The 27489-nt window shown below is 36.7% G+C and overlaps 2 protein-coding genes across 2 annotated transcripts; both read left to right on the top strand.

Moving 5' to 3' along the window:
- Positions 1-2645: 2645 nt before the first annotated feature.
- grapa (GRB2 related adaptor protein a) lies at positions 2646-15128 on the top strand. Its single transcript, XM_048192108.1, has 5 exons — positions 2646-3100; positions 3196-3293; positions 5096-5215; positions 13572-13740; positions 14255-15128. Exons 1-5 carry the CDS (start codon positions 3023-3025, stop codon positions 14432-14434), a joined length of 645 nt encoding a protein of 214 aa, XP_048048065.1. The 5' UTR covers positions 2646-3022; the 3' UTR covers positions 14435-15128.
- Positions 15129-17197: 2069 nt separating this feature from the next.
- On the top strand, positions 17198-26192 carry fam83ga (family with sequence similarity 83 member Ga). Its single transcript, XM_048192097.1, has 5 exons — positions 17198-17656; positions 18706-18873; positions 20873-20997; positions 21118-24121; positions 24230-26192. Exons 1-5 carry the CDS (start codon positions 17198-17200, stop codon positions 24692-24694), a joined length of 4221 nt encoding a protein of 1406 aa, XP_048048054.1. The 3' UTR covers positions 24695-26192.
- The last annotated feature ends 1297 nt before the right edge of the window (positions 26193-27489 follow it).

The raw sequence follows: 27489 nt of genomic DNA, 5'->3' as shown, positions 1-27489 counted from the left end.
TTTTGTTGAAGAAATAAAATGCGATATGGCACCTCTTATGGGTTCTACACCATTTGACAAAGGTGCTGTAGAGCAGCTTTAAAGATATGGTGCTACATAACACCAAAAGTGGTTCCCTTATGATTACGAGCCAAGAACCACTTTTAGTGCTATATAGCACTTTGTAGGCTTTTGATCGGAAACATTAGAAAAGATTTGATAGTATTGACAAGAGTTGACCAGTAAGTGGCAGCATGGTAAAGATTTTCCTCCTCATGGTACAGGAAAAGACTGTTTAATTATAATAAAAAAGTAAAACAGTCTGCCAATCTGTATTCATTGCCATAGATTTAGCCACATATATTAAATCAAAGTTTTATAATCTCTTTAATTATAGAATGTGGCAAATGATAATATTGTTCCCCTCTATAATGAACAGATCCCCTCTATGAATTTATCAGAGCGGTGCGGTTGAGCTGTGTGGTTAAGCCTGCATATATTTCTGCATACAGACTGCATGTGACATCCTACAGAGACACAAAGCAGTAGTTTCCATTTAGCAATGTAGAAATGTTTCCCAATCTGCATAGTTTTCTTCACATGGCCATGACGTTTTTGGTAACAGTTGATTACTACTATATGACAGATAAAAAAAAAAAAATCTTCATTTGTGTTCCAAAGAAAAAAGCTAGTCAAACAGATTTGTAACATCATTAGGGTGAATAAATGACAGAATTGTCATTTTGGAGTGAACTATTCCTTTAAAGGTTTTATATTTTCATTTGTTTAGAAGGATGTTTCACTCCAGTCTATTGTGGACAAAGAATAGCATGACTTCTTTTTAATGAGTATGGTTTAAATGTTGTGGTTATTAATCATACACCATAGAGTCATATGAGAAATGAAGTTTAAAATGGTGTATTTGTATCTTTCACCATTTGTCACCTTTGTTTGTGGTTTCCTTGTTTCATGCTCAGGAAGCCCTGTTTTCTGTCCTTCATATGATTGTTTATGTTGTTGAATGTGTTTCTCTGAATGCATTAGGCCTTTATATATTTGTGTGTAATTTTATATATATATATATATATATATATATATATATATATATATATATATATATATGTGTGTGTGTGTGTGTGTGTGTGTGTGTGTTTAACCACATATTTGAGCCAAACATGGGTTGAAACAACCCAGCATTTTTTAGAGTGTTTAGAGACAGATCGATATAGAGATTTCTGGCAATAAAATATCTCACACATCAGTTACTATCCACACCTTCACAGCAAGCAGTTTCTCACATGCACTGTAACATCTGAGTGCTGCTGACATTCACAGATTGTCTTTTGTGGTGCAAAATGTTTCCAAGATGAAGTAACAGTTTAAGTCATGGAAAGTGTCATGTTGAGTGTTGTTGATTTCCTAATCTGTAGTTTATGTTGAGATGTCTGTACACATATAAGAGATTTGTCACATTTAAGTGAAGCAATATTCTTTCTTTAAGGCTAAACTCCAAATGTTCTAAAAGGGGATTTGTAAACAGCTCCTCCCAGCACATGTTCATAACATTAACTCAAACAGCAATTTTGACTGTCTGTACACGTAACGAGTGCCATTACGGTCCTCTTGCATGGCCGATGATAGATTCTTTGAATTTGGTAGTGATGTCTAGTGTGTGCCATTTTAGTTATGATTGTATGTTAAAGCTCTAAAATGAGAGCAAGAATGATTTGTTAATTACATGCATTCTGCCATTAATCAACCCTAGAACATGTGGAATAGACTTTGATGCATATATAATTTAGTCAATGAAAAATACATTTGAATGACTCTTAAATGTGTGTGAGAGTAAATGCATGGGAACTATTAGTACCTCATTGGTAACACTTTATAATAAGGTCTAATTAATACATCAACTAACTGACAAAGAGCAATACATTAGTATTTGATTTCTCTTTATTTGAAGGTGTCCTTGTTACAGTGTAATTATTTATTTAAGTACTGAGAAATATTAACAACATGTACTTACTATAGGTTTAGGAATAGGGATTGGTTTAGGTTAGTTGCAATTATGCATTATTTAATGTTATTAATATAATAAGTTCATTTAATATGTGTAACAAGGACAATGTAAGTGTTATCCTTTATTCGTTTTTGTTCATGTTAGTACATTGATGTTACCAAAAAATAGTATTGACAAACACAACTTTTGATGTTATAATGTATTAGTACATTTTTAATTTTTAACTAAGAATAATGCATGCTTTAGAAGTATTTTTAAATGTTATAATGTGCAAAAAAAAAAACAGTTCAAAGGCATCTTAACTGGATATCAAAAGAAAAGACCACTTCATGTGAAAAATATAGCCAAAATGGGATGTCAGGGTTAAACAGCACCACCAATAGAGGAACATGAGTGGTGTTCTGTGAGTCATGCAGCTCTGTGGGGACATTTGCTCATCTCAAAACACATATGTTCTTTGAATCACAAATTCTTTCAGATGAGCTCCTCATCTGATGCAATTCATCTCCAGCTATTTCCAGACATGGGAGTAGCAATATACAGTAACACAGATTTACCAGATAAGCTTCCCTACAAATGACACATCTGCTCATAAAATGGCAGTCTGGCAAACACATATGTTATTCTTTACTTGTAATACGCAGGTCCGGCCCTCTGATGAGGGGAAGTTTTCGAGAGGCCATTCTTTTCGTCGTCCTCCCATCATTTTTTCAACTTTCCTGTTTCTCACATAGCTGTATTTCCTTCTATTAGAGCACGCTGAGACAGGAACTGCCACCCCTGCCTCCTCCCACATGTTTTTTCTGCCTTTCTCTCTTTGAGACCCACACACGTTCTCATGCTCATTCTCTCAGTTCATTTATCAGGGCGCAGTGTTTGACAGTGAGCGTGTCTCTGGACGGTCTGTTTCAGCGTGGATGCTCTCTGGCTCCATCCTTTCCTCCGTTCGGTATTCTGTGGTGGGACGTCTACCCACATTGATCTTCTGGGGTCTGGCTTCACCTCCAGCTCAGTGGACTCAGGATGGAAGCAGTTGCTCTTTACAACTTTTGTGCAACGGAAAGTGATGAGCTTAGCTTTCAGAAGGGAGATGTACTCAAGGTATAAGCTGGTTTGAGTTGGATTATACATACAGAGATTTTGTTTGCTACAAATGATTTGATTTGGCCAAAGCTTACTGGCTGTTCTTCCACTAGATCACTAATATGGAAGATGATCCTAACTGGTACACAGCAGAGCTGGCGAACAGGAAGGGCTACGTACCTAAAAACTATATCAGCGTCAGGCCACACGCGTAAGTGCAATTTTATGTCCACAAATCTTGGAAAGTATTGATTTGATTTGTGTTGGTATTGACTTGTGTGTGTTGGTATAGTCTTGATTCACTCTAATGCAGAATGGTCCTGGGAATAAAAAGCATATGTGTGATGTTTTTAATCCCAGTTTCTTCACCTAGACAACAATGAGATTAAACAGTGTGAAAATGGAGACTTTTACTGAAGTCTTCACGGACGGAAAAAAACATCATGTAAATTTCAAATTTGGTACCAAAAGAGTGCTATCATATGTGACAAATTTCAGTATAAACTCAAACATTTCTCATCAAATTCTTAATTTATAGCTCTGCAGTATATCAGTATATACACTGTAAATACACACAATATATCTGTGTCAGTCTATGGGTCAATGACGTGATGGGTCATTTTTTTTGTCCAAAGGCCTTAATAATAATAAAAAACAAAGATATGACATCCAAAGGATCTCTTTTATTGAATCCAAAAGGTTTTAATTATATTTTGCTACATATAAAGGTATTTTAAAGATTTTTTAAGTGTCAAAAGGTCATTTGTTATGGTTAACCGTTCAAAGGCCAATACAACCATTTCATTTGTGATTAAAATAGAAGTAATAAATGTATATATTTTTAATTTTTCAGGCATGATTTTATAACATCATATATCAACATAGTGCAAAATGGTATTAAAATTATGCGTAGAAGTCGTTGCTTTGTTTTGAGGAAGAATGTCCTACAAAATAATTTCATTGATGTCATTCAGAGTAAACAATATAAAGGGACCATTTTGGATCAAGTTATGCGGTCAATATCATGTGACAGGACTTGACATCATTCAGTCACCTGCAAAGGACCACATGGTCATGAAGCAAAGTAACCAACTCTCTCTTAACTATTTGAAAAATTCATGTTTTCACTCGCTCATAAGCATGTCCTGAATATCAGGTCATTCGGTACAACCGCTATAAAACATGGAAAATGTTTTAATATTTTAAAAACTTGTACTAAATATAAAATGTTTGATTGTCCTTTTGCTTGCTAGCTAGATATCAGCCTGTTAGCATTGTATGAAAATATCGTCATTCGGTTTAACCAAAAGTGTCATTCGGTAAAACCGAAATTTTGGTTACACCGAATGACTTTTTTGGTGACAAATTTTGTCCATCTTGTAATAAATTACAAAATCTAAGTGTTAATTGATTATAAAAAACAACAACAACAACAACAACAACACATAATCTCATTGTTAGCACTTAATAAAACATCAAAATGAATTATATCTCCATTATATTTTTTGACACTTTTAAAAACCTTATTTGTCAATGACCCATATACCTTTTTTCATACAAACACAAAAATTCTGAAATCATGCTTATATGCTGATTTGGTGCTCAAGCAACATTTCCTTGGTAGTGTAAGATTTAAAATAAAATAAAAAAAATGGAAATTAATACTTTAATCCATTAAATGTATGCATTAAATTGACTACAAGTGACAGTAAAGACTTATTTATAATGTATGAGACTTAATTATAATGTTATATAAAGACTCAAATAAATGCTGTTTTGCATTTTTCGTCCAAGAATCTTGAAAAAATGTTTTACAGTTTTCACAAACACATATCAAGCAGCAAAAACTGTTTTCAACATTGATAATAATAACCATTACTAATAATTGAGCACCAAATCAGCATATATAGAATGATTTATGAAGGATCATGTGACATTGAATTGACACATGTGGCCTGTCTAGCTGTTGTGCATCACTAATGGTTCTGTTGTTCCCCTCTATCTCGCCCACAGATGGTTTGCGGGCCGTATCTCCAGACATGTGGCCGAGAATCGACTGCGCCAGCAGGAATGTGGAAGCTTCTTAGTTAGAGAAAGTGAGAGTGCACCTGGAGAGTTCTCTATGTCAGTGAGGTAAGACACATCCCAACCCCCAAGTCTGCTCTAAACACTGTTCCTGGGGGTCGATGTAATTTGTTGTTTGCTGCACGCCTCATAAAAGTATAACTAGAAATTGAATAACAAGAAAGATTGTAGGGTCCATCAAAACCCATCTGACCTACTTTGCAAAGGACACCAATATCCCCTGCTGCTTAAGAAAATGGACCATGAAGTTGTCTGAAAATGAGAGCATCAGAAAGCTATTACGTTGCAGCAGAGATTTCATTTAAAATTCATCAAGTGCGCTGGCGCTGGGATCACATCATTATTCTGTCCGGCTCGTTACCATCCACTTCTTGATGGCTGAGTTGGGCTTGGATGGCAGAGCCTGTTTGGGATCCTGGGAATGAGCTGGCTGGGATAATCAGCACTGCGGTCTTGAGCAGGGCTGGCCTCAGGTGTGGAAGCATCGGCTTGGGTTATTGTAAGATTAAACACACTATGAGAAGTGGAATTGGCAGCTGGTCTAGGCATGTCTAGGGCTAACATGTGACGCAGCTACAAACTGTCCATCCATGCATTCCTTGAGAGAGCCCTGTCTACGGATACAGATTACTAATCAGACTGTGATGTCTAGTGATCGCTGAAATCTAACTCCATAAAAGTTGTTACATAACAAATCGAGGTCATCGTGCAAATGCAAAATGAGTAATTAAAAAAATGTAAATCTTTGAAAGCCTCAGATTTTAAAAATGTGCATTTTTGACGACTTTAGGCATTAATGTCCAAAGACATCTCCCTTCAGAAGGTTAATTTGATGAGATCACAAGAAACCTTAGATGCTCGGATTATATTATTTTTCAAAGCACTCATCTTCCTGCATATATCATTTTTCTCTGAGACCATATATGCCAGCCTTTTAAAGAATATATCCTGGGATTTTAAAAATAATAAGAAATGTTTCTTCCAAATCATCATATCAGAATGGTTTCTGAAGGATCATGTGACACTGAAGACTGGAGTAATGATGCTGAAAATTCAGATTTGCATCACAGGAATAAATTACATTTTAAAATATAATAAATTAGAACACAGTTATTTTAAATTGTAATAATAAATGTTTTTTTCTGACCAAATAAATATAGCCATGGTACAAAGTCTTACTAACCCTAAATTTAGTAGAAATTTTGAGCTGAAAAACATTTATTTAGATCAACACACATTAAATGCATGCAGATACAACATACAAACAAATATTTTATAAACATTTTATGAAATCAATTTTACATAGGAAATTATTATTATTATGCTTGGAGGATAAATAATCATCTTATTAAATTATAAAGTTATAAATATTATAAAGGCAACAAACCGTCCAAACGCCAATACATCCTTTGGACGGTTAGTTGAATTTCTAAACTAGACAAGAGTGCATCTTCTGCTGTTTGCAAGGCGTCAGGTCTCTTCACACCAAGGCGCTGTGTATGTCTTCTGGCCCTGTGCCACAGGCCTAGTCACTTCACTTGGCTGAATGAAGATTGGTGATGATAACTCAGCTGTGAAATCTCTAGTGAACCATCTGCTCTGTCTTAAAGTGCGACACTGACTTAAACACAAAACCAGGCTTGGATGACTTGAATGGCATGATCATTGCAATCAATCCATATTTGTTAACATTGCTAAAGTAAACACCCCTATTACTACTGAAAAATCTGAAAAAGTATTAAACTCTTCATCCTAAGTGCAACTTGTCCCTCACTGTTTGTAATACAGGCCTAAATGATGCCTTAAAAACATGGGTCTGGTTGAGAGGTGTGCAATTTTCATGCCTGGCTGACAATAAAAATTTAGCAATGCAATAGCAACCACCCAGAGCAAGCTAGTAACCACTTAGCAACATGCTAAAAATACTTCAGCAGTCACAAGACTTGCATGCAGTAAGTGACCACCCAGAACACCCTAGCAACATCTTAGTAACGATCCAGAAAATCCTAGCAACCATTTATCGACTTATAACAATCACTTACCGAATGGTTTCATTCTGTCAATCATCTTCTGTGAAAGGAGAGAATGCCAGCAAGCAGGTAATCCTGCATTGAGGAGCTAAAGCTGTGGGCTGTTCACTAAATAAAATCTTTAAAGGGGTGGTTGATTATGATTTCACTTTTTTAACTTTAGTTAGTGTGTAATGTTGCTGTCTGAGCATAAACAACATCTGCAAAGTTAGGACACTCAAAGTTCAAAGCAAAAGGGAGATATATTCTTTTACAGAAATCGATTTTTAAGGACTACAACAAACGGCTGGTAGGAACTACAACAAGCTTGTTACCGTCATTTTACGCCGGACTGCTTCACAAACGAGGGTCAATTCAAAGCTGGATTTGCACAGAAGATTAACATGACGGCACATGCTAGTTGATGAGTTGAATCAGCTCCACAGCAACTACATAAATTTATCCACTAACTATTCAGAAATGTCCAGATGCTTTCTAAAAGTTGTAATTCTTCCTGAGTCTCTCCATCAGTGTCGACTCCGGTTTGAACAATGTAAGGCTGAACACCGTTACTGACAATCCTCATTTTGTCTGCATGAGATTCTCCAGCTTTGTTGTTGTTGAGCAACCGAAGCACGAGCTGTTAAAGCTCCGCCCTCTTCTGGAAAGGGGGCCGGGAGCAGCAGCTTATTTGCATTTAAAGGGACACACACAAACATGGCATGTTTTTGCTTACACCCAAATAGGGGCAAATTGGACAAGCTGTAGGGTATTTTGAGCTTAAATTTCACAGACACATTCTGGGGACACCAGAGACTTATATTACATCATATGAAAGGGGCATTATAGGTCCCAAACATAAATAAAACAGCTTTGTTACAGCAGTAACAAGACCATGCAACATACCACAGCTATTTGCTGTCACTTCAGCACATGCAAGATGTACCTGTCGTGCTACAAACCACAACAGCTCTGAAGATTTAAGCACTGAATGTAGGTCATTGTTAATGACACTGATGGCTGAGAGATATGACAAGATCTGCTGATGAACCACCAACTCATGCCCATCTATATTAAGTACAGTTTCTGTCCTACCAACCTCAGTGGACTGACTCGCAAAAAAACGAAATCACAGCTTCTTACATGCTTTTATTTGTATGTATATAACATTACATTGGAAAAAATCTGCACTTGTTATCAGACTTTATTTCAGTTAAAACAACCTCATTTAGCTGGACTTGTGACTCAATTCAAGACTGCTTGTGACTAGTTTAATCAGCCCTTAAATAGCACTGTATGATGAAGCATCCACCCTAGACATTCAGGAAGCTTTTGAGGAAGCACAGTATTTCACATTGACAGTCACAAGCTTTTAGGTTTATTAAAAATGCAAGCGCTCAGTCTCCAACATTATGCTTTTCACTTTTTTTTTTTTTTTGGTTTTTGAGGTAAACTGAGTGACAAATGAATTTGATCACTGCTGCACTGAAGAAAGCAGAGAGATATCATTGTGAGCACACAAAAATAAGAGATGAGATGACTCATGCTTCTACCTTTGATCTACTTAACTCTGAAATTTCAAGATATCTTATTAATATTCACAAAGCACAATTTTATACATGCCTTTGTCATGCAGTTGAAAGTTTGCTGTTTCAAATGCTGAATTATTTAAATGTTATCACAGCTTTTAAGTCTCTTAAAAACATCAAGGAGCTTTCTAACCAACCAAAGAAACATCTAAACTTTTTTAAGACATGATGACTAATTGCTGTGAAATGTTTGGTCTGTGCTAAGTACAGCTGTTTACAGATCCTAAAATTTAAAAATAAGACTCAGAGAGGATGTTTTGATCTTTACGGTTTTGAACCTGTTTCATGATCCTTTAAAAAAAACCCAGCAAATTCTTGGTTTTGTTTTGGTTTAAACGTGTGTGTGTGTGTGTGTGTGTGTGTGTGTGTGTGTGTGTGTGTGTGTGTGTGTGTGTGTGTGTGTTTAAGCATTGCCAATTGGTTTGATATTTTGTTTAATAGTTCCATAAAAATGTATGAATTTTATTGTAACTGTAATTCCAGCATGGCTCAAAATGGAATTGCAATCAACTAATTAAATCATTTTGGAGTAACCTGATTGACAATAATGTTTGTGCGGCTGACACTGAGTTTCCATCTACAGTTTCCATCAAGACACAAGCATAGCAGACAAACAGCAAACAGCTAAAACGAAATTTTGTTCCATAATTGAAATAAAGCTGAAATTTTTTTTTTTAGAAATGTTGCCTTGGCAAATAACGGAAATAAAATAAGTTTACTTTGAAGTAGCCTACTAAAATGACTCAAACTGAAATTGAAGTAAAAATAAAAGTTAAATAAAAATATATTTTAAAAATCTTCAAAATGACAAAAACATAATACTTTTGGAAAATCACAGAAAATAAGCTCTGTGTTTAACAAAGAGTTATGACACTTACACGTTTTGTCTATCAAGATAATCTTTACAAGTTAACACAACATTTATAGATTTTGAAGCCTAAATAAAGTGGTCAGATATAAAAAGCTAACAGTAGGCTATAAACGGACTACAGCACACCATGGTCGCGGATCAATGTCGTCACCACCAAGCTTCCTCAAACTTTATTTGAAAAAACAACTTTATTTATAAACATGCTCGCTGATTATGATCTGCGCTGTTATGAATACTTATCCACTTTTTCATGAGAAATGCTGTCCAAATGTCCCGTTTTTAATGATGACGTCTAAAGTCCCCGCCAAAGGAAGTAGTCCCTTTTAGCAATTTGTTAGCAGCCGCCGATTTTAAAACACAGTAAAAGTTAAAAAAAAAAAAATCACAAGTGGGTTATAACTGGTGTGTTTTATGTCATAGATCAAAACATGAAAGTATTTATTTAGAGGCTTTGTTAACCACAGACCTTATTTCATGCGATTTAGCAAAAACCCATTCAAAAAACCCATTAGGTGTGTCCCAGTTCGCGTACTTGTGCACTATTCTATGACGTTTTTAAGTATAAATAGTGCGAGTAGTGCGTTCACACTGAAAATTCCAAAAAGAAAAAGTACACTTTAAATACCCAGATGATGCACTAAATTAACGGAAAAAACGAAGTGTGGAATGTTGGACACTTCATGCACTCAACTGTCGCAGCTTTAATTACGTAGTGGAGGGGTAGGGAGGATCGGACTCCGTTATTAAATGACAGAATAACTTTATACAATTTACGCACTACATGGATGAGTGCATGGTGCACAAGTACATAGTGTATAAGTGCATAGTGTCAAGGGTGTAACTTTGGTTTGAAAAGTGGGGGGGACACACACCCTCTAGGGGGGTCCGGGGTCATGCCCCCCCGGAAGAAAATTTTGTACGTTTTAAAGATAAATTCATTAATCTGGTGAACTTTGAGAGTTCAAAATAAAGAGCTCCAACCCATGTTCAGTATCCAAATTGAACAAAGAAAAAGTCTGTGCATTGAGGTGTACCTGAATCCACTGTTAAAAATAAATCATCCACCCGCCAAACGCCCAATGATATTCTCTGATTTAGATATCTGAACCTGATCATCCCATTACAATTGTTCACATGCCCCCCTGTAGGAAAGCTTTGTACATTTTAAATTTAAATGCATAAATCTGGTGCATTCTGAGAGCAAAATTAAATGACTAGATCAATGAGGAAATTTGTTCTCTTGTAAACAATTTTGTGCTCTAATAGTATCTATTTATTGGTGATGGTAGGGCACATTGGTCACATACACAACATATAGTAGGCTAAATGATAGTTCATAAGTGGTCAAACATGTAGAGTACACATTTAAACCATTAAAAATATGTAGCAAAAGAGGTTACCTTTGTTGAATTAATTTATTAGCAGGGGCCTGTATCCATACATCTGTATTTGTGCAACTAGTGGTCACTCTTTGACAATCCAGAAAACAACAAATGAATAAAAATATATAATCATAAGCTGAACAATAAATAAATACATAAATAAATAAGTATATAATTCAGCAGCAAACTTTGCACAGTAATTTTATAAAATCCAAATGTTAACAAAAAGTTTAAAATTACTATTTGTATTCTTATAAAATGAAGAAAAAAAATAGATTAGATTTATATTTATAGCTATGTATAGAATTATATGTATTTATATTAATGTAAGATTAAAAGACATTTATTTTTAAATGTATTGTGCAGCTTTTTAATGGGGCAACAAGATATGATAGATACGACAGAAAAAATATGCTATTAATAATCTTTCAGTGTGCAAAACCATAATAATATGAAACGCTTCAAAACAGCAGTAAAAACCGCTTGAAACAATATCGAGTCAGAGCGCGCAGTTTCGCTGAGCATTATAAATGTTTGGCACAAAGAGAATCCCTGTGTACATCTGCATCTAACAGTCATGACATCCTTTAGAAACAGCATTAAACTCCAGCAAGATCAAGTTAGTTTATGCCAATCCACAGCCCTTTATCTACATATCAAGTATTATAATCGGAATAGTTTTACCGTGATGACTGTCTTTACTGAACGCGACGCGCTGTATGAGTGCTGAACAGAGAATTATTGACAGCTGCAGCGGAGGGAAGAAGAGTTTCCGTGAACTTAAAAGTTAACGATGTACATAATCTTCTGTCCCTCACATGAAGCTATGGAATGGCTTCAGATGACTTTGAATATAGTGCACGAAAACTTAATTGGGGCTAGTCTATTTCTTTAGCTCCATTACTCCCACTTTTGCCGTATAAAATACCTGCTCATTAGAACCTTCACTGAGCTATTTTTAGAGTGTGCACGCAACGTTCTTGGACGCGAACGCGCGCATCGACACAGACAGACTCTCTGTGTTCTGCTCCTCCATGACGGCGTTCGGTTAAAAAAAAATCATAAATTAATTTGAAAGTGGGGGGGACACAAACGGGATTTTGAAAAGTGGGGGGGACATGTCCCCCCCTGTCCCCAGTGGAAATTACGCCCATGCATAGTGTATAGTGCGTCATTTGGGACGCAACTATTGACTTTATGGCGTTGGAACCGGAAGTCCTAAAATGCTAACTCGCTTCCGGGTTTTGCCTACAAAAATGCGTCATCCCTGAGGCACTCTATATAACTGATATTAAAACAACACTCAAAGAAACAGTCATTATTGCAGTTCCATTCGGAGCTGCTAGAGGCACCATAAATACACGTGGGTCAGCGTACAGAATAAGATGAGTAGGCGCGTACTGTATGCGCACTGCCGGATTTTTGGTCGCACATGCGCATTTAATTTTTTTTTGGCAGTAATTAGTTTATCCACAAGGTGGCAACCGTGCCCTGGGGTCGTCGATTCAGTAGTCAAAGAAAAACTGCATAAAAAGAACAGGCAGGGACGCATGCAAGCTAGAGCGATAATGGAGGCCTACATAGACGAGAGATTGCGCGAGGTTAGAAAGTACGTTCATTTGTACAACTCTAGCATTAAAGAATACAGGGATGTTTACATGGGTTGTAACTCGTGGCGAGAGATTGCTCAAAACTGCGCATGCGTCGAACGCTTGTGTACGTGTATTCGACCCAGTGCCCAAGGAAGTCGACCGGAAGTTGAAGTCGGCCGGGTGCCGCCATCTTGTAGCAGAACTTCACTTGCGTTAGCATCCCCATTGACTCCCATTCATTTTGGCGTCACTTTGACAGTGAATAACTTTACATCTGAGGTGTTTAAAGACTCCATTTGTCCATTATTTATTTCTAAAGATACACGACAATGTATAAAGGGCTCCATTACCTTCTATGTTACATTATGGCCCCGTAGATACAGTTTTTGTAAAAATAGGCTAACGATTGCGTCATAACCACTCGACTCTCTGTCGCACAGCAAAGAAATTACCGTACAGACAGGAGGAGAAGCTCGCAGGCAATAGTATGCATTAACTTAATATGGCGTACTGGCGTTACATTTTAAAATACTATACAAAATAATTAATCAGAATACTTACTCCTGCTCACTCACGCCAAAGAACTCCCCGCTCAAGCTCGCCGTCTCTGCAAGATTAACGATGGCAGTTTGGACGCACAGCTACTAGAAGATTTACATCTGTCAGACAGGTTGCTGACGTCATCAAGCTTAGTTTGAGTCTGCGCGTCAGAAACGGAAGTGCTAAAAATCGCTAAAAATGGGCTTCACTTGTCTCAATTGAGTTCCAATGGGGTCGCTGTGTCCATTTCTTTTACTGTCTATGATTCGACCGAAGAAACGAGTGATTTAAAAGTGTTATCATGCTTTTGATTTAAAAGTGTTATCCTGTATGATATCCTAGAGGGATTATTCTGTAAGTAGCTACTCCGATATTCTGCAGTGCTATGTGTTTATTCTGAATCTTTGTCTCTTCTTACCAGCTATGGGGATCACGTACAGCATTTCAAGGTGTTAAAGGATAGAGATGGCTATTACTTTGTTTGGGAGGAGATCTTCCCTTCCTTAAATCAGCTTGTGGACTTCTACAAGACCAACAGCATTGCAAAAGAAAGGACTGTGTTTCTGAGGGATACAGAACATACACTAAAGGTAAGACAAAACTTACAAATACAGCTATTTTTTGAAAATATTTTTATATTTTGCCACCAGCAATTAAAATGTCATACTTAAATGCTTCTGAAATGACAGCCGGATTGTAAACAGCATTTGTTTTTGTTTTGTTTTTCACCAAAGAGCAAGAAAATAGCGGTTTAATGGGAAAGGACAGCAAATGTGTACAAATAAAGGTTGTGTTTCAGATGCCAAAGTAAAGTATATTTGTATTCAGATTTGCGAGCACAGAGGTGTCAGAAGTGATTACTTGGAGTGAAACATGTTTAGACACCATGTTAGGCTTTTCAAGGATGCATTGTAAATTAAATGTTTACCTGATTGCCATTTAGGAATAACACACTAGACATCCGTTTAGAAACTATGAAAAATCTCTCAGGTGTAATGGTAATAGTGAGGCACATAAAGTCTGACAGCAAAAGGGACCTAAATGTGGAGAATGTGAAGGTAGGCACAGCAATAATGACCTTTGTCTGTTATTGTTTCCCATCAGAGGCCCCATCATGCACATGCCCTGTTTGACTTCAATCCAGAGCACAACTCCCAGCTGCACTTCCTGCGGGGTGATGTCATAGACCTGCTGGACTGCTCAGATTCTCAACGCTGGAAAGGTCGTTGCCGTGGATGTGTGGGCTTTTTCCCCCCTGAGTTCGTCCAGCCCATGTATCACTGACTCTGAAGGACAGTAACAACACTGTGTGTACATAGCAGTAGTTGATTGTTAGCATCGTTCACTGGTTTAATACGACAGGAATTATCAAGCTAAGTTTGTTTGAAAATGACTATGGAACAAGCAAACCTAACGAAATGAACAGTTACTAAGACACAATCATGCCGTTGACACTAAGATGACACATTTCAGCTTTTTAGGATAAAAGCCCTTAAACTATTCAGCATCACTCAATCAAAAAAAAAAAATCTCCACACATACTGTTGTGTATTAAAATGCAATTGGAAATTTTATTCATGAATTTTATTAATGCAATCTCTTCACTGCACTTTGCTTACAAATTTGGATATTAGCTAAAAAAATCTTCAATCAATTGCTATATTTATTACAATTCTTTTCTGTGTATATGTTGTTTATAACAGTTGTTATCTGCTTCTTTTGATTATGTAAATGTTACTATTATGATGACTGAATATTGAAGAATATAAACAAGTTAGTATGCACATTTTAATAATCTTCAGTCTGGACACAAAATGGTTATTGGGTCAAGCCAGGAAATGACTAAACATGATATGAAATTATTAAGCTCGTTCAAGAAGTTTTAATCTTCCTTTATTTCAAATTCTGAAGAGCTGCAAAGTCAAACAAAACCCAGAGGAGAATTGTTGTGAGTAAAGAGAATAATTTTTTGAGTAAATGAAGGTCTGTGGTTAATTTTACTTTTTGACAACATAAATTACCAGTGTTAGTGAAAGTTACTTTTAAAAGTAATGCTTTACTACATTGCGTTACTCTCTTAAGAAGTAACTAATTTCGTTACTTCATTACTTTTTATGAAAAGTAATGCGTTACTTTACTTTTGCGTTACTTTTTCTCACCGGGGCTGGGCTTGCTTGTTTGTTTTTTAATAACAACAAAAAAGTTATATTTTTATATTTTTTCACACCAAAAGTGAAATGAATAAGCCTCAGGCTGAAGGAAAAGCATATTTACATCTGTACAGTAGAGGGCGCAGCTCAGACAAACCTTTCAACTGTGCTGCCATTCTGGATTAAAGAGAAATAGGATACAGGAGAAGGAAGTTCTAGTTCTTATTTCTAAATCTAATCTAAAGTAATTTTTGCTTATTAGTATGGTTGAATTAGGTATATTGAAGGTCAGCAGCAAAGACATTGGTTAATAAATTGAGATTAAATACATAAAGTATATTTGTGTAATTTAATATATTTAATTATTTCAGGTTTGCAAAAATTCTGAGATTGCATTTCACTGTTTTTATTCATTTTGATGAATACTGAATGTTTTCGTGCAAGTGAAATAAGTAAATGCATGTTCACATTTAGTCTAGAACTAAAATAACCATCATGTTCACACAGCGCACACAACATCTCTGCACTTTATTTCTCTCAACATGGGGACAACATGTCAGTCAATAAATGTGAAAAAGGAACTTGCGTTACTTATTTGAAAAAGTAACAGATATTTTGTTGTATATTGAAAAAGTAATGCGTTACTTTACCAGTTACTTGAAAAAGTAATCTGATTACGTAACTCAAGTTACTTGTAATGCGTTACCCCCAACACTGTAAATTACACACAATCATACCTCAGATGTGAAATTTTAAACCAATGTGTGCTTTTAAAATTTTAAGTTGCTACATATGAGTTTCCAAAGCAAACATCCTTGCTGTAGCTGTAGTAGCCTACTTATTAAACAACGTATATTTTTTATACATAATCAGAATTAGCTAGAATACAAATATAATATTCATTACACTTTCTTGATACAAAGGCCCATGTTTTAAATAACTATATGAAGAGGTTTCATGTCTTTTTGATGCTTTTAAAACTGCAGGTTTCAGAACAATCCCACATGAAAAAATACTATAGTGATTTATAGTAAATACTATAGTGTTTTTGAACCATACTATAGTAAAGTACTTGAATTAATTTGTTGTGGTAATATAACAACAACTATAGTAATATAGGCAGATTACTTTACCCAGTACTGAACTAAGTTTTCTACAACTATAGGGTATATATTATACTACAATACACTACAGTTTACTGTAGTAAAAACTAAAGTATACTACAGTATTTATTACAGTTTATCAGTTCCCTACAGTTAATACTGCAGTATGCTGTAGCATTCATTAACAAAGTTTTGTAAATACTATAATATATACAGTATACTACAATTTACTGGTTCAAAAACACTATAGTATTTACTATAAATTACTATAGTACTTTTTCATGTGGGATCAGTGGGCAAAATGCATCTGAAATGCATCGTCTGGCTGAACCACAAGCTTTCTGTGTCATTTTTAATCAATTCAAAAAGAAACAATTGTAAAATGATGTACTAAGAATGAAAAATAATACAAACTTATATTTACAAGTCTTGCACTACATAACTTCATTTCCCCCTTCAAACTGGCGAACAAACTTTCCCACTACTAGAAAACAATTACTAAGCACCCAGGTAAATAACATCATAATGGTTTCTTTTACCATTGGTTGATAGTGAGTCACGTGACAGAGGTGTTCGCGCTTACCTGTGCGTGAAGTGAACACACATTCATATTCTTGACAGGATCAACTAGATGAGCAGAAGTGAGTGAACCGGACCTTGTACGCGCACGCCTCTTTGTGTAGCCTATAATATTGAACATTGTTTGTTAAAATAGTTGAACTTAACTTTTCCATTACAAAATTAAACACAAAAGCACTTTTAAATGCTGTTAAAAATACCGCAGAGTTAAAGTAATGGCACTGTCACAGGTTCAGTGCCTTGATGACAATCACGTCAACTTGCGCACTAACGAGTCCAAGCCGGAGTTCCTTTACAGCGAGGAGCAGAGGATCGCGCTGGAGACACTCATTCATGATGGACAGAGCGCCTTCGAGGACTACATCAATACAAACAACATCCGCTGCTTTCTGTCGGACCTTGAGCTTGAGAGGATTCTCAGCACTGTGGAGGTGTATTGCCCGGGTTCCCCCGATAATAATGCTGAACTGTACGGGGAAAGTGATGGGGAAGAGCTCTCCCTGCAGTACTGGCCCGACCGCTCGGACTGCTCGATCCCTCAGCTGGACATCGGGTGGCCGGACCGAGTGTCCTACCGCGGAGTGACGCGTGTGCAAGTGTACACTCAACCCCCTTATGAGGGACAGTCACATATTAAAGAGGTCGTTAGAAAAATGATCGGCCAAGCACAGAAGGTAGGGGATGAATATATGTTATATATGATTTTGTGATTTGTGTTGTGACTCATGTCTGGTGAATAAGACACTGATCAAAGTCCAGTGAACATGTAGAGATAGACTCAGAGGATAGACTACACGTGTGCTCAAGCTCATAAAACAGGCGTATGTCATTTTCAGCCCTCTGAATGGTAGGGCTGGGCACTGCTGGAACCTTAACTTTTAGAATTATAAAGTTAAATATTAAAACATTTCATACGCCCCTGGTTTCACAGACAAGGCTTAAGCCTATAGTCCTAGACTAAAATGCATGTTTGAGCTGTTTTAACTGAAAGCAACATATACTGACATATCTTAAAATATCTCAGTGTCATTGTTTTGTCTCAAGATGAACACCAGTAATGTGTTTTTTTTTTTCTAGTGTATGTTTATAAAAGATACTTAAATATCCTAATTGAACTAAGGCCTAATCCTGACTTAATCGAAGCCCTGTCTGTGAAACCGGCCCATAAAGATGCATAAGTATACATATATGAAGTAAATAATAGCAAATGAATAAAACCACATATGTACATATATAAAGTTCACATTGAAAATTTAAGATTCTAAATTTAATTTAAATGAACTACTTTTAATTAAAAAAGTTTTTTTTTTTTTTTTTTTTTTAATTACTATGTGAACTTAAAATGTCAGATCTTCCACTGAAGCTTGAGATATTCTTTTGATCATGTTGATCATAAAATTATGCTGGAGAACATAACCATCCAGTTTTACACAAGCTTCAAGCAGCTTGAGTGCTGCTGCATTGTAGCAAAATACACTCAAATTAATAATATAATATGTAATGAAAAAACATTTTTGGATCCTATACAGCTTATATTTGGGATAGTCCTTACAGTGTCCCATACACTTTTCTAAATCTGCTCTTGTAATTACTTTGAATTACTTTTTGTTCAGTTTTTCATCTGTATGCACAGTTTTATTTATTAATATTTGGAATACAGTATGTTTTTGACAATGTGCGGTCTTTTTTTATTGTGTTTTCATTAATGCCTGTCCCTTTGCAGGTTATTGCAATTGTCATGGACTTGTTCACAGATATTGACATATTCAAAGATCTACTGGATGCAAGCTACAAGCGAAAGGTTGCTGTGTACATTATGCTGGAGGCCACTGGAGTGAAGCACTTTCTAAAAATGTGTGAGAAAGCAGGCATGCACACTGGACACCTCAAGGCATGTCACAATTCATATTAAAAAACTCATTTGACCTACAATTTAATGTTTTTATTAAAGATTCATTAGCGTAAAATAAACATAACATTATTAAACACCTAGAGTTAAATGAGCAGAAACATCTGAGAGATAACCTACTCCAAATCAGAAAGTCTAATTTTCCAAACCGCCTGAGGCAACTGTGAGCACTTATGACTTTTGACGCTCCTGTTTTGAGACAGAAACAGATTTCTGCTGATGACAGATAATTTTGAACATATTTTTGAAATAATAGAGAATTTTTTACTGTATCAGTGATAGAAAGAGATTAGAAAAACATGTGTGTAGTGTTGATACCAATCATTTTTAACAAATGTATTTACTTCAATCCATTTAGATGTTCTGTAATAGAGCTTTATATGTGAATCAGTTGAGCTGAATATTTGAGATATTAGCTTCTGTCTGTCTATCACTTGAAGGCACCACAAACACTTGGTTTGTTCTGGTCGCCCGCATACAGGAAATTTAAATACTAAAATGTGCAGCATAGTGTAAGGTTACCATCAATGTGCATAGTGTAAAAATATTATAGAGATGCGCTGTAAAAGTAAATTTGCCCTACTTGTGTATTTACTTACTAATGTGATTATATACTAATAGACTTTCATTGATGAAACCATGTCAAGCATATGGTGTGTCAGAAACTATGGCCACGTTCACACAGCAGCAGAATATGGTGTCAGTCCTGTTTTTGAATCCTTAATATGGTTGCGTTCACACAGAGTACGTTTATTTACAGGAGTGACAACAGCATTCTATAACTGAACTTATACCCACGCTGTGTGAACAGAACCGGACTGGACAACTAGTTGTCTGTCACATCATACAGTGCAAGAGAGCAGGTTTTCATGTGTGGTTTCGAAGGAGATATGAGCTGTGTGTCACCTTGAAGGTTTTAGATCCAGTCACTGTTCTCCGGTGGAGCTGCTCCCATCAATTTTGTGTTTCTATGTGTGACTCAGATGCTCCACTCTCCACCCCGATATAAAAGCTGCTGTCGGTTAATGTAGATTAGATAGACGAACGTGCGGCTGAATTGAACTCTTGTGTCAAAAGTGATAAGACTTTACAGTTTTATCTTTTATATTATTGTGGATGGGCTTGACTCCCGTCGCACATTCATACTGTACATACCTGTAAGTAAATGCGGTTGTCAATCCCAAAAAATGACAATGTGAATTTAGCCTACACTGCCCTCCAAAAGTTTGGAAACGCCCTATAAAAGTGGGGTTTTGGACAAAATTGGCATGAATCCTTTTTTAATTTGTGATAATTTTGCACTGATAGGGGCCAACACAAACTACGAAAGCATATTTTATTACACAAACAGTTTATACATAGAAAAAACTTACATTTTCGATTCATCAAAATATCCAGCATTAGCAGCATCTGACCTAAACTGGGTTCTAATTGGTTCACTGTATTCTAAACTTAATTGGCAATCAATTGTTGAAGATATTAAGACCCAAAAACCAAGTTTAAACCAGTAACCAGGCATCAAAGCTGGCAAAGGGGCATGTCTGACTTTGACATGTATATATTGCCATTATTATGTAATCAAAATAAAAATTATTATTGCTGGTATTCACTGATAATGCCAAGTTACTGTAATGTATTTGCACCAAAAAAAATGATAAGAATTTATGCTGATATCGTCCAAAACCACACTTTGCCAGGGGTGTTTCCAAACTTTTGGAGGGCAGTGTATGTCTCAAAATTAAAATGCATTTTTTTTTACCTTTAAATAACCCTCATGGTACACATAACCCTGTTTGTAGATCAATTTTCATTTACTTATATCTTCAGGCAAGAAAGAATCATTTTTGTCAAACCCTAACACAATATTTGTCTGACTTTTGTGTGAATGAAATTATTTGCCATTGTGAGAGAATTTCTTTTAGTTGTGGATATTTTTTCATCCAGGCATTAACCAAACATGCTAAACTCTGTTTTTCATCAGAACTTGAGAGTGTGCAGCATCAGAGGGGCACAATTTTTCAGTCGATCCTCAAAGAGAGTGTGTGGATACCAAAGCCAGAAGTTCATGTTTATTGACGGAGACAAAGCAGTCTCAGGGTCATATAGGTAAGTCTGGTCAACCCGGTTTAACAAGGTTAGACCTAACCTAATTTATGATTCTAGTAGCTAAACACATCCTTAATGTACATAATTATTCAAATTAAAAAAGGTATTCTTTATTTTCAGTTTCACATGGTCTTCCTCTAGACTGGACAGAAACCTCATCACTGTTCTCACTGGCCAAGCAGTCGACACATTTGACACATTGTTTCAGGACATGTATGTGATGTCTAATGGAGTGTGCCTAAGCAAGATTAATCTGAGCAGTGAGCCTGAACCTGAGTTCCTCCCTCAGGTGGTACCCACTGTTCTTCCCTCAGCAACCAGGGCACTCAAGCTCATTAACCCAAAATACGCTCTGGTCTCCAACTGTGCTTTCACTACCAATGGACCTGTATCTGACCAGACAAGTGCCAAGAACAGCATTTCCAAGAATCAGACAGAAGTCATCAAACAAATCAAAGACACCCCAGTGATGCCACCTGTTCACCCGGGACTTCTCAACCTGGAAAAGGCGAATATGATCAATTATGTGCCGACCTGGCCTGATCCTGACCCACCGAGTGATGTCATTGGTTTCATTAACATAAGAGACTCCAACAAGCCATTGCAAGCTCACCTAATGCGTTCAGAGCTCTTTGAAGTGTCTCAAGCCATTCGATTCAAGGATCCTTTTCATGAGCCAAAGGAGTCTTTATCTCTGAGGGCTTGTCCTGGACCCATATCCCAAACTCCCTCTGATCCTGAAGCTCCAGCTCAAAAACAAACATTAGGAGAAGCGCAGAAGAATTTTGATCAAAATCAGCATCAAACAAGCAGCCCAGCCAACAAGCAGAGTGAGGATCTTATCTTGCCTTCGGAAAAGCCAGAAACACTGCATGTGCTTGCCTGTAGTAAAGTTGATAAAGATGAACTATGTGTAATGGAAAAAGACACCTTTGACATCTCTACATCTCTGCAAAGTAAAAACATTCACACTGAAAAAGACTTTCCCAATGCAATTCTCAGTGTGCCTTTTACTCAAGACGATAGAGTCTCAGATACAGAGCAAACCCTGGAAACTCCACAACCTCTGAAATGTCCTACCCAAACCTCTGACAATCTTGACATTAAATTATCATCAGCAATGTACAACGAAACTCATTGTGACTCATTTGCAATTCCAGACACAACTTTTGTTAAGCAAAGTCTTGAGGACCAAGTCTTAATTGATGTTGACACTCAAGAACACAAAGATACAAATCCAGAGACAAACCAAAATGGCTGGAATGGTACACAGATGTCTAACTGTGACTCCAGCATCTCTTCATTGTCTGATGTATACTATGATTGTTTTAGCCCTGTTGCTGACTTAAGGTCTGTAGCAGATTTTTTTGTGCCTGAAAAAACACAAGCATCTTTGCATAATCCAATCAAAAATGGTCATCAAGAACAGGAAGTTCCTCGTTCAAATTCATCCTCACCTCAAGATCTGGATTTGGATAATAAACAAACCTTGTTTACTCCAAAACTTTTGAAAACCTCTTGCAGTATTGTCTTCAATTTCTTATCTACAGAGTTCAAAACAAATACTGCACCTTCCGAAACCACCTTTGCCCAAGAAAGTGACAAAGGTATCATAATAAATGATAGTAAGCTACCAGTCAAAGATTTCTCACAGATTCCAAATGGTTGTTTCAACTTCTCTTCAACTTCTGAGGAATATTTTGAATGCAGTGACACAGTGGGTTTGAATTCAGATATTCATTGTATGGTTCATGAGAAACCAAGCTCAGTTGAAAACTTCAACCTGGATGAACCTCCACAACTACTGAAGCCCATACTGGAAGCTGAGAAATTTTCTAAGCTAAGCTGTCAGAACATGAATGAAAAGGATGAACCTAAAATGGATTCTGGACAGGAGCAGCCTGAATTTCAGCACATACTAGAAATAACAGCTGACAGTCACATAGTTAAGGCAGTTTTAGGGTCTGAAGATAAAACTCAAACTCAGCTGGATGAAAAAGTTCACAGACACCAAGAACAAGTGTCTGGAGTTACATCAGAGCCAGTAGTAGAGATCAAATCAATGAGTAACTTTTCACAGGAACATGAGATAAGTGCTTCTCAGGAAAATTTAGAGACACAGACCAAGGCAGAGTCTGTAGAGTTATTTGAGAAAGTTGAAAAAGAGCCAATGCAAGGCTTACAACTTAATGTAAGTCTAGATTTAATAGAACCACTACAGGACTTACAATCCGACATACAGCTGGATTTAATATGTAAGGGAAAGTCTGTACAGTTAGCGGAGAAATATTCAAAAACGCAACTTCAGGACTTAGACTCTAAGGTAAGTCAAAATTTAAAATGTCTGGGACAATCTGTAAAGTTAGCTGAGAAAACTGCACAACTGCCACTGCAGGACTTACAATCTGAGGTAACTGTAGATTTAATATGTGAGGGAATATCTGTACAATTACCTGAGACAACTACCAAACCGCCAATACAGGACCCACAGTCAGAAAGTCCAGATTTAAAAATCAAACCTTCAGAAGTAAATGCTATCAACAAACTGTGTTTGGCAACAGGCAGTGAATCTAGGAACTCAATACTGCAAGATAAAGCAGAAATAACTTCTGTATTTCGAGAGGAGTCTGAGATAACAAAGTCTGTAGAGTTGCCTAAGACTGAGCAACTGCAAAATCCATTGACTTATTTAGATTCTGGATCAAATAATCCACCCAACCTAAAATCTGAAGAGCATGTGAATGAGCACTTAAGGGTGCAGAATGATGAGGTCAGTCCTGCAGTGTTAAAGATAAACTCTGAGGAGCACAATCCTCAAGAGAAACTGCCTGAACCGTTTGAAAGCATTGAGCTGCTGATATTAGAGGAATCAGACCATTCTGATATCATAAAACCAAGAGCTGCACTGAGAAAAGAAACAAAGGCAAGCAAAACTGAGCCTATAGAACAGAAAACTACAAAAGAAAATCAGCTGGGTCATGATGTTAACAGTAGGAATAAGAAGGAAACATGCCACCCAACAGCTTTGATTGAGGAGAAACAAGAAGGGGAACATATTTGTACAAATCAGATGAACAAGAACCTGCCTGAGGCAAAATCGAAGCTGGAGTGTCTGGTTAGAAAGGTAAGACTGTCTTACTGTACTACCAAAAAGCAAACACTTGTTCAATTATAATGAATTTTGAGAACTGGATTGAGGATAATATTAACAATATTCTGTTCTTCATCCTAGCAACCACATCAAACATCATCCAGAATTCCTATTCAAGCAAGAGGAGGGTTAACCAAGTTAACCATCAGCAAAGCAGACACTAGCAATCGCTCATTTGGGCTTCGAGCTCCTAAGGCTGGATTGCACAGCAAGCTGCCATCACTTGGAAAACCACTATGGCAGAATAAGCCTAGCCTTACATTATTTCCATCTCCTGAAAAGTTGTCCACAGGAGCAATCGCTCCAGTAAGGTCAACACAAGTTCCTCAGAGACCGACAGTCCCCTCACCAAATGGTCCCATCTCTCCCCTAAAACAGCCTCAGGTCCAGCTGATTGCACCTAGGATCAGGCAGTCAGACCAGCCAAATGTTTCCAGGAAACGTTCTGCATCCCTTACAAAATATAGCTGCTCTTCTTCAGGAACTTTATGTCCAGGACAAGTAAAGAAGAAGCAGGCGTTTAAAGGGTCTCCACCAAGCAACTAGAATAATGCAACAAAGTGCAGTTCGAATTCTTTGTTGCATACGGATTTCATAAAAGTAATGATGTGCAATAGAAATAAAAAAGCCACTGTGTTATTTTAGTATTTAATGTTTTTATTGAACTATGTGAGTTGATCTCACATAAAACTGTTTTATTCATTCCATTTAGCAAACATAATTTCACCTTTCTACAATGCACTTAAGCTAACAGGGTTTTCCCTATACAAACAAGTTCTTCTAAACTGAACGTTTTATGTAAATTGCAGACACAGACTTTTAGATAAAGCTTTATGATTGTCCCTAAAGCTTTATATGTACTTTATTTTTTCAATCAGCTTATTGTAAATGATCAATTATGGGCCTCATTAAATCATCATATATAGTTCACCATTTGCATTACATGTTTTTTCCTGGTTCTTTTATGGGCTGACTTTAGCTAAATGGTATACCAAAGGAAACACTGGATATGGGTGCTGTCTACTCATTTAGATCGAGGTCAGAAACTCCAGACTTTGTTTAGTTGAAGATTAGAAACCCCCAGACTGTACACACAGACCTTCCAGGACAGAGTTCACTTGATTACAGTTGGACTTTATTCCTTTTTTTCATTATATTATATTTTCCATCCAGTTTGGTGGCTGCCTATAGGGAGGAGGCTGCTGAACTCTCAGAATGGTGTATCAACAACAACCTGTCACTCAATACCTCCAAGACAAAGGAGCTCATTATTAATTTCCGGAACAAGAGGAGGAACCTGCCCCCCTGTTTATCAGGGGAGTTATGGTGGAGAGGGTGACCACCTTTAAATTTCTTAAATTTCCTAGGAACTCTCATGGACTGTCAACACATTTTCCCTGTTGAAGAAGGCACAGCAGTGACTGTATTTCCTAAGGACATTGAGGAAGAACAAACTGTCCCAGCAGCTGCTTGTGTCCTTCTACCATTGCTTTGTTGAAAGTGTACTAACTTATGGCATCTTGGTGTGGTATGCTGGTTGTACTGTGGCAGTGAGGAAAGCTCTGCAGAGAGTCATCAACTCGGCCCAGAGAATTATAGGCTTACATCTCCCTTCACTTGAGGATGTTTACAGCACCAGATGCCTACGGCGTGCCAGAAATATAATAAAAGATCCATTTCACCCTGGCAATCATCTCTTCACTCTACTGCCATCCGGAAGACATTATCGATCTCTTAGGACATGCACCTCCAGATTCTTGAATAGTTTCTACCCACGTGCCATCAAGGAACTGAATTCTAGTTAAAAAATTGGAGGACTGTTTTTTTTCTTTTTTCTTTTATCAATCTATGGTTTTGTGCAATAATGTTTTAATTAATATAATTTTTTTATATTGATTATATTTTATTTTATTATTTAAACTTTGTTCTTCTTGTCTATATTTTGTTTGTATACATGTTTTTATGTTAATGTGCCACTGAGGAGAAGCACAAAATTTCGTTGCATAGCTTTGCAATGACAAATAAATTATTGTATTCTATTCTATGTTTTAGCATCCTTTTTCCATTGTATGAAGATGTTCTTATTTTAGCCGCTTCAAACATAATTTAACCTTATTACATGCCACAGTTTCATTCAGTTTAAGTTATTGGTGGCTTGGGACTGTCAGTGTTCTTGTGGTGTCATCAACCAACATTTTATCATGATGTAATATTCTGGAAATATTATTGACATATCAGTTACAGTTCAAGTGAAAAACAGTTGTGTCCAGAACTAAGAGCCCATGTACAATATTTCTGGCATTGTCCTGGACAAGACAAGCAACTGCCACAGAGACGAATGGGATGCTAATGCTTACAGATATCTTACTCCAGGTAATAAAGACCTTGTTGTTAACAAATAAGCTGGAATAATACTTTTGACTGACCGGTGATGTCTTAATTTTAATATCACAAAGTATAAAAAGTAGTTTTCTAAGTAATTTGCTTTTGTCATGTCTTATCCTTTGTGGCTGACTATAGTTTTAAGGCAATAACTCCTAGGAACCTTTGCCGGGTGATTTACATGGAAGTTAGATAGTCATCCAGATATCTTTCCAGTAAAGTCTACATCTGTTTTATGCTTACAGAGCAGGCAAATAAAGGCCATATATGCAGCAGCAAGCATTTTCAGACAGTTAATTTGACAAAGGCACGCTTGAGATGCCATTTCATAAAGAAGAGCATCACCATACCTCACACCCAACCAAAGAACGCTTATAATTGTTTTATAATCATTGTTCCAGCCAGTTCTGTGTGTACACATCACACAGTAATGGCGCACTGACATTTTGGCACACACAGTAATATTACGTTAATGGTGCAAGTTTTGTTTTCTTAAAGGGTTAGTTCACCCAAAAATGAAAATTCTGTCATTTATTACTTACCCTCATGCCGTTCCACACCCGTAAGACCTTCATTAATCTTCCGAACACTAATTAAGATATTTTATATATTTTAGACTCAGTGAGGCCTCAAAGCCAGCAATGACACTTCCTCTCTCAAGATCCATAAAGGTACTAAAAACATATTTAAATCCGTTCATGTGATTACAGTGGTTCAATATTAATATTATAAAGTGACAAAAATATTTTTGGTGCGCCAAAAAAAAACTACTTATATAGTGATGGACGATTTCAAAACACTGCTTCAGGAAGCTTCTGAGCACAATGAATCAGTAGGCGTTTCTCAATGTCAAGGATACTTCCTTGGCAGGACTGGTCCTTCCAAGTCACTTCCTTCAGAGGCTAGGCGAGGCTCCTCTTTAGCATTCGGAGAACACGTAAATGGAACAGACTAGCAAG

The sequence above is a fragment of the Megalobrama amblycephala genome, linkage group LG1 (genome assembly GCF_018812025.1).
Source record: "Megalobrama amblycephala isolate DHTTF-2021 linkage group LG1, ASM1881202v1, whole genome shotgun sequence".
NCBI classification, from domain to species: Eukaryota; Metazoa; Chordata; class Actinopteri; order Cypriniformes; family Xenocyprididae; genus Megalobrama; species Megalobrama amblycephala.
Note: the sequence above shows the minus strand (reverse complement) of the source record. Positions and strands in the feature narration are given on the sequence as shown.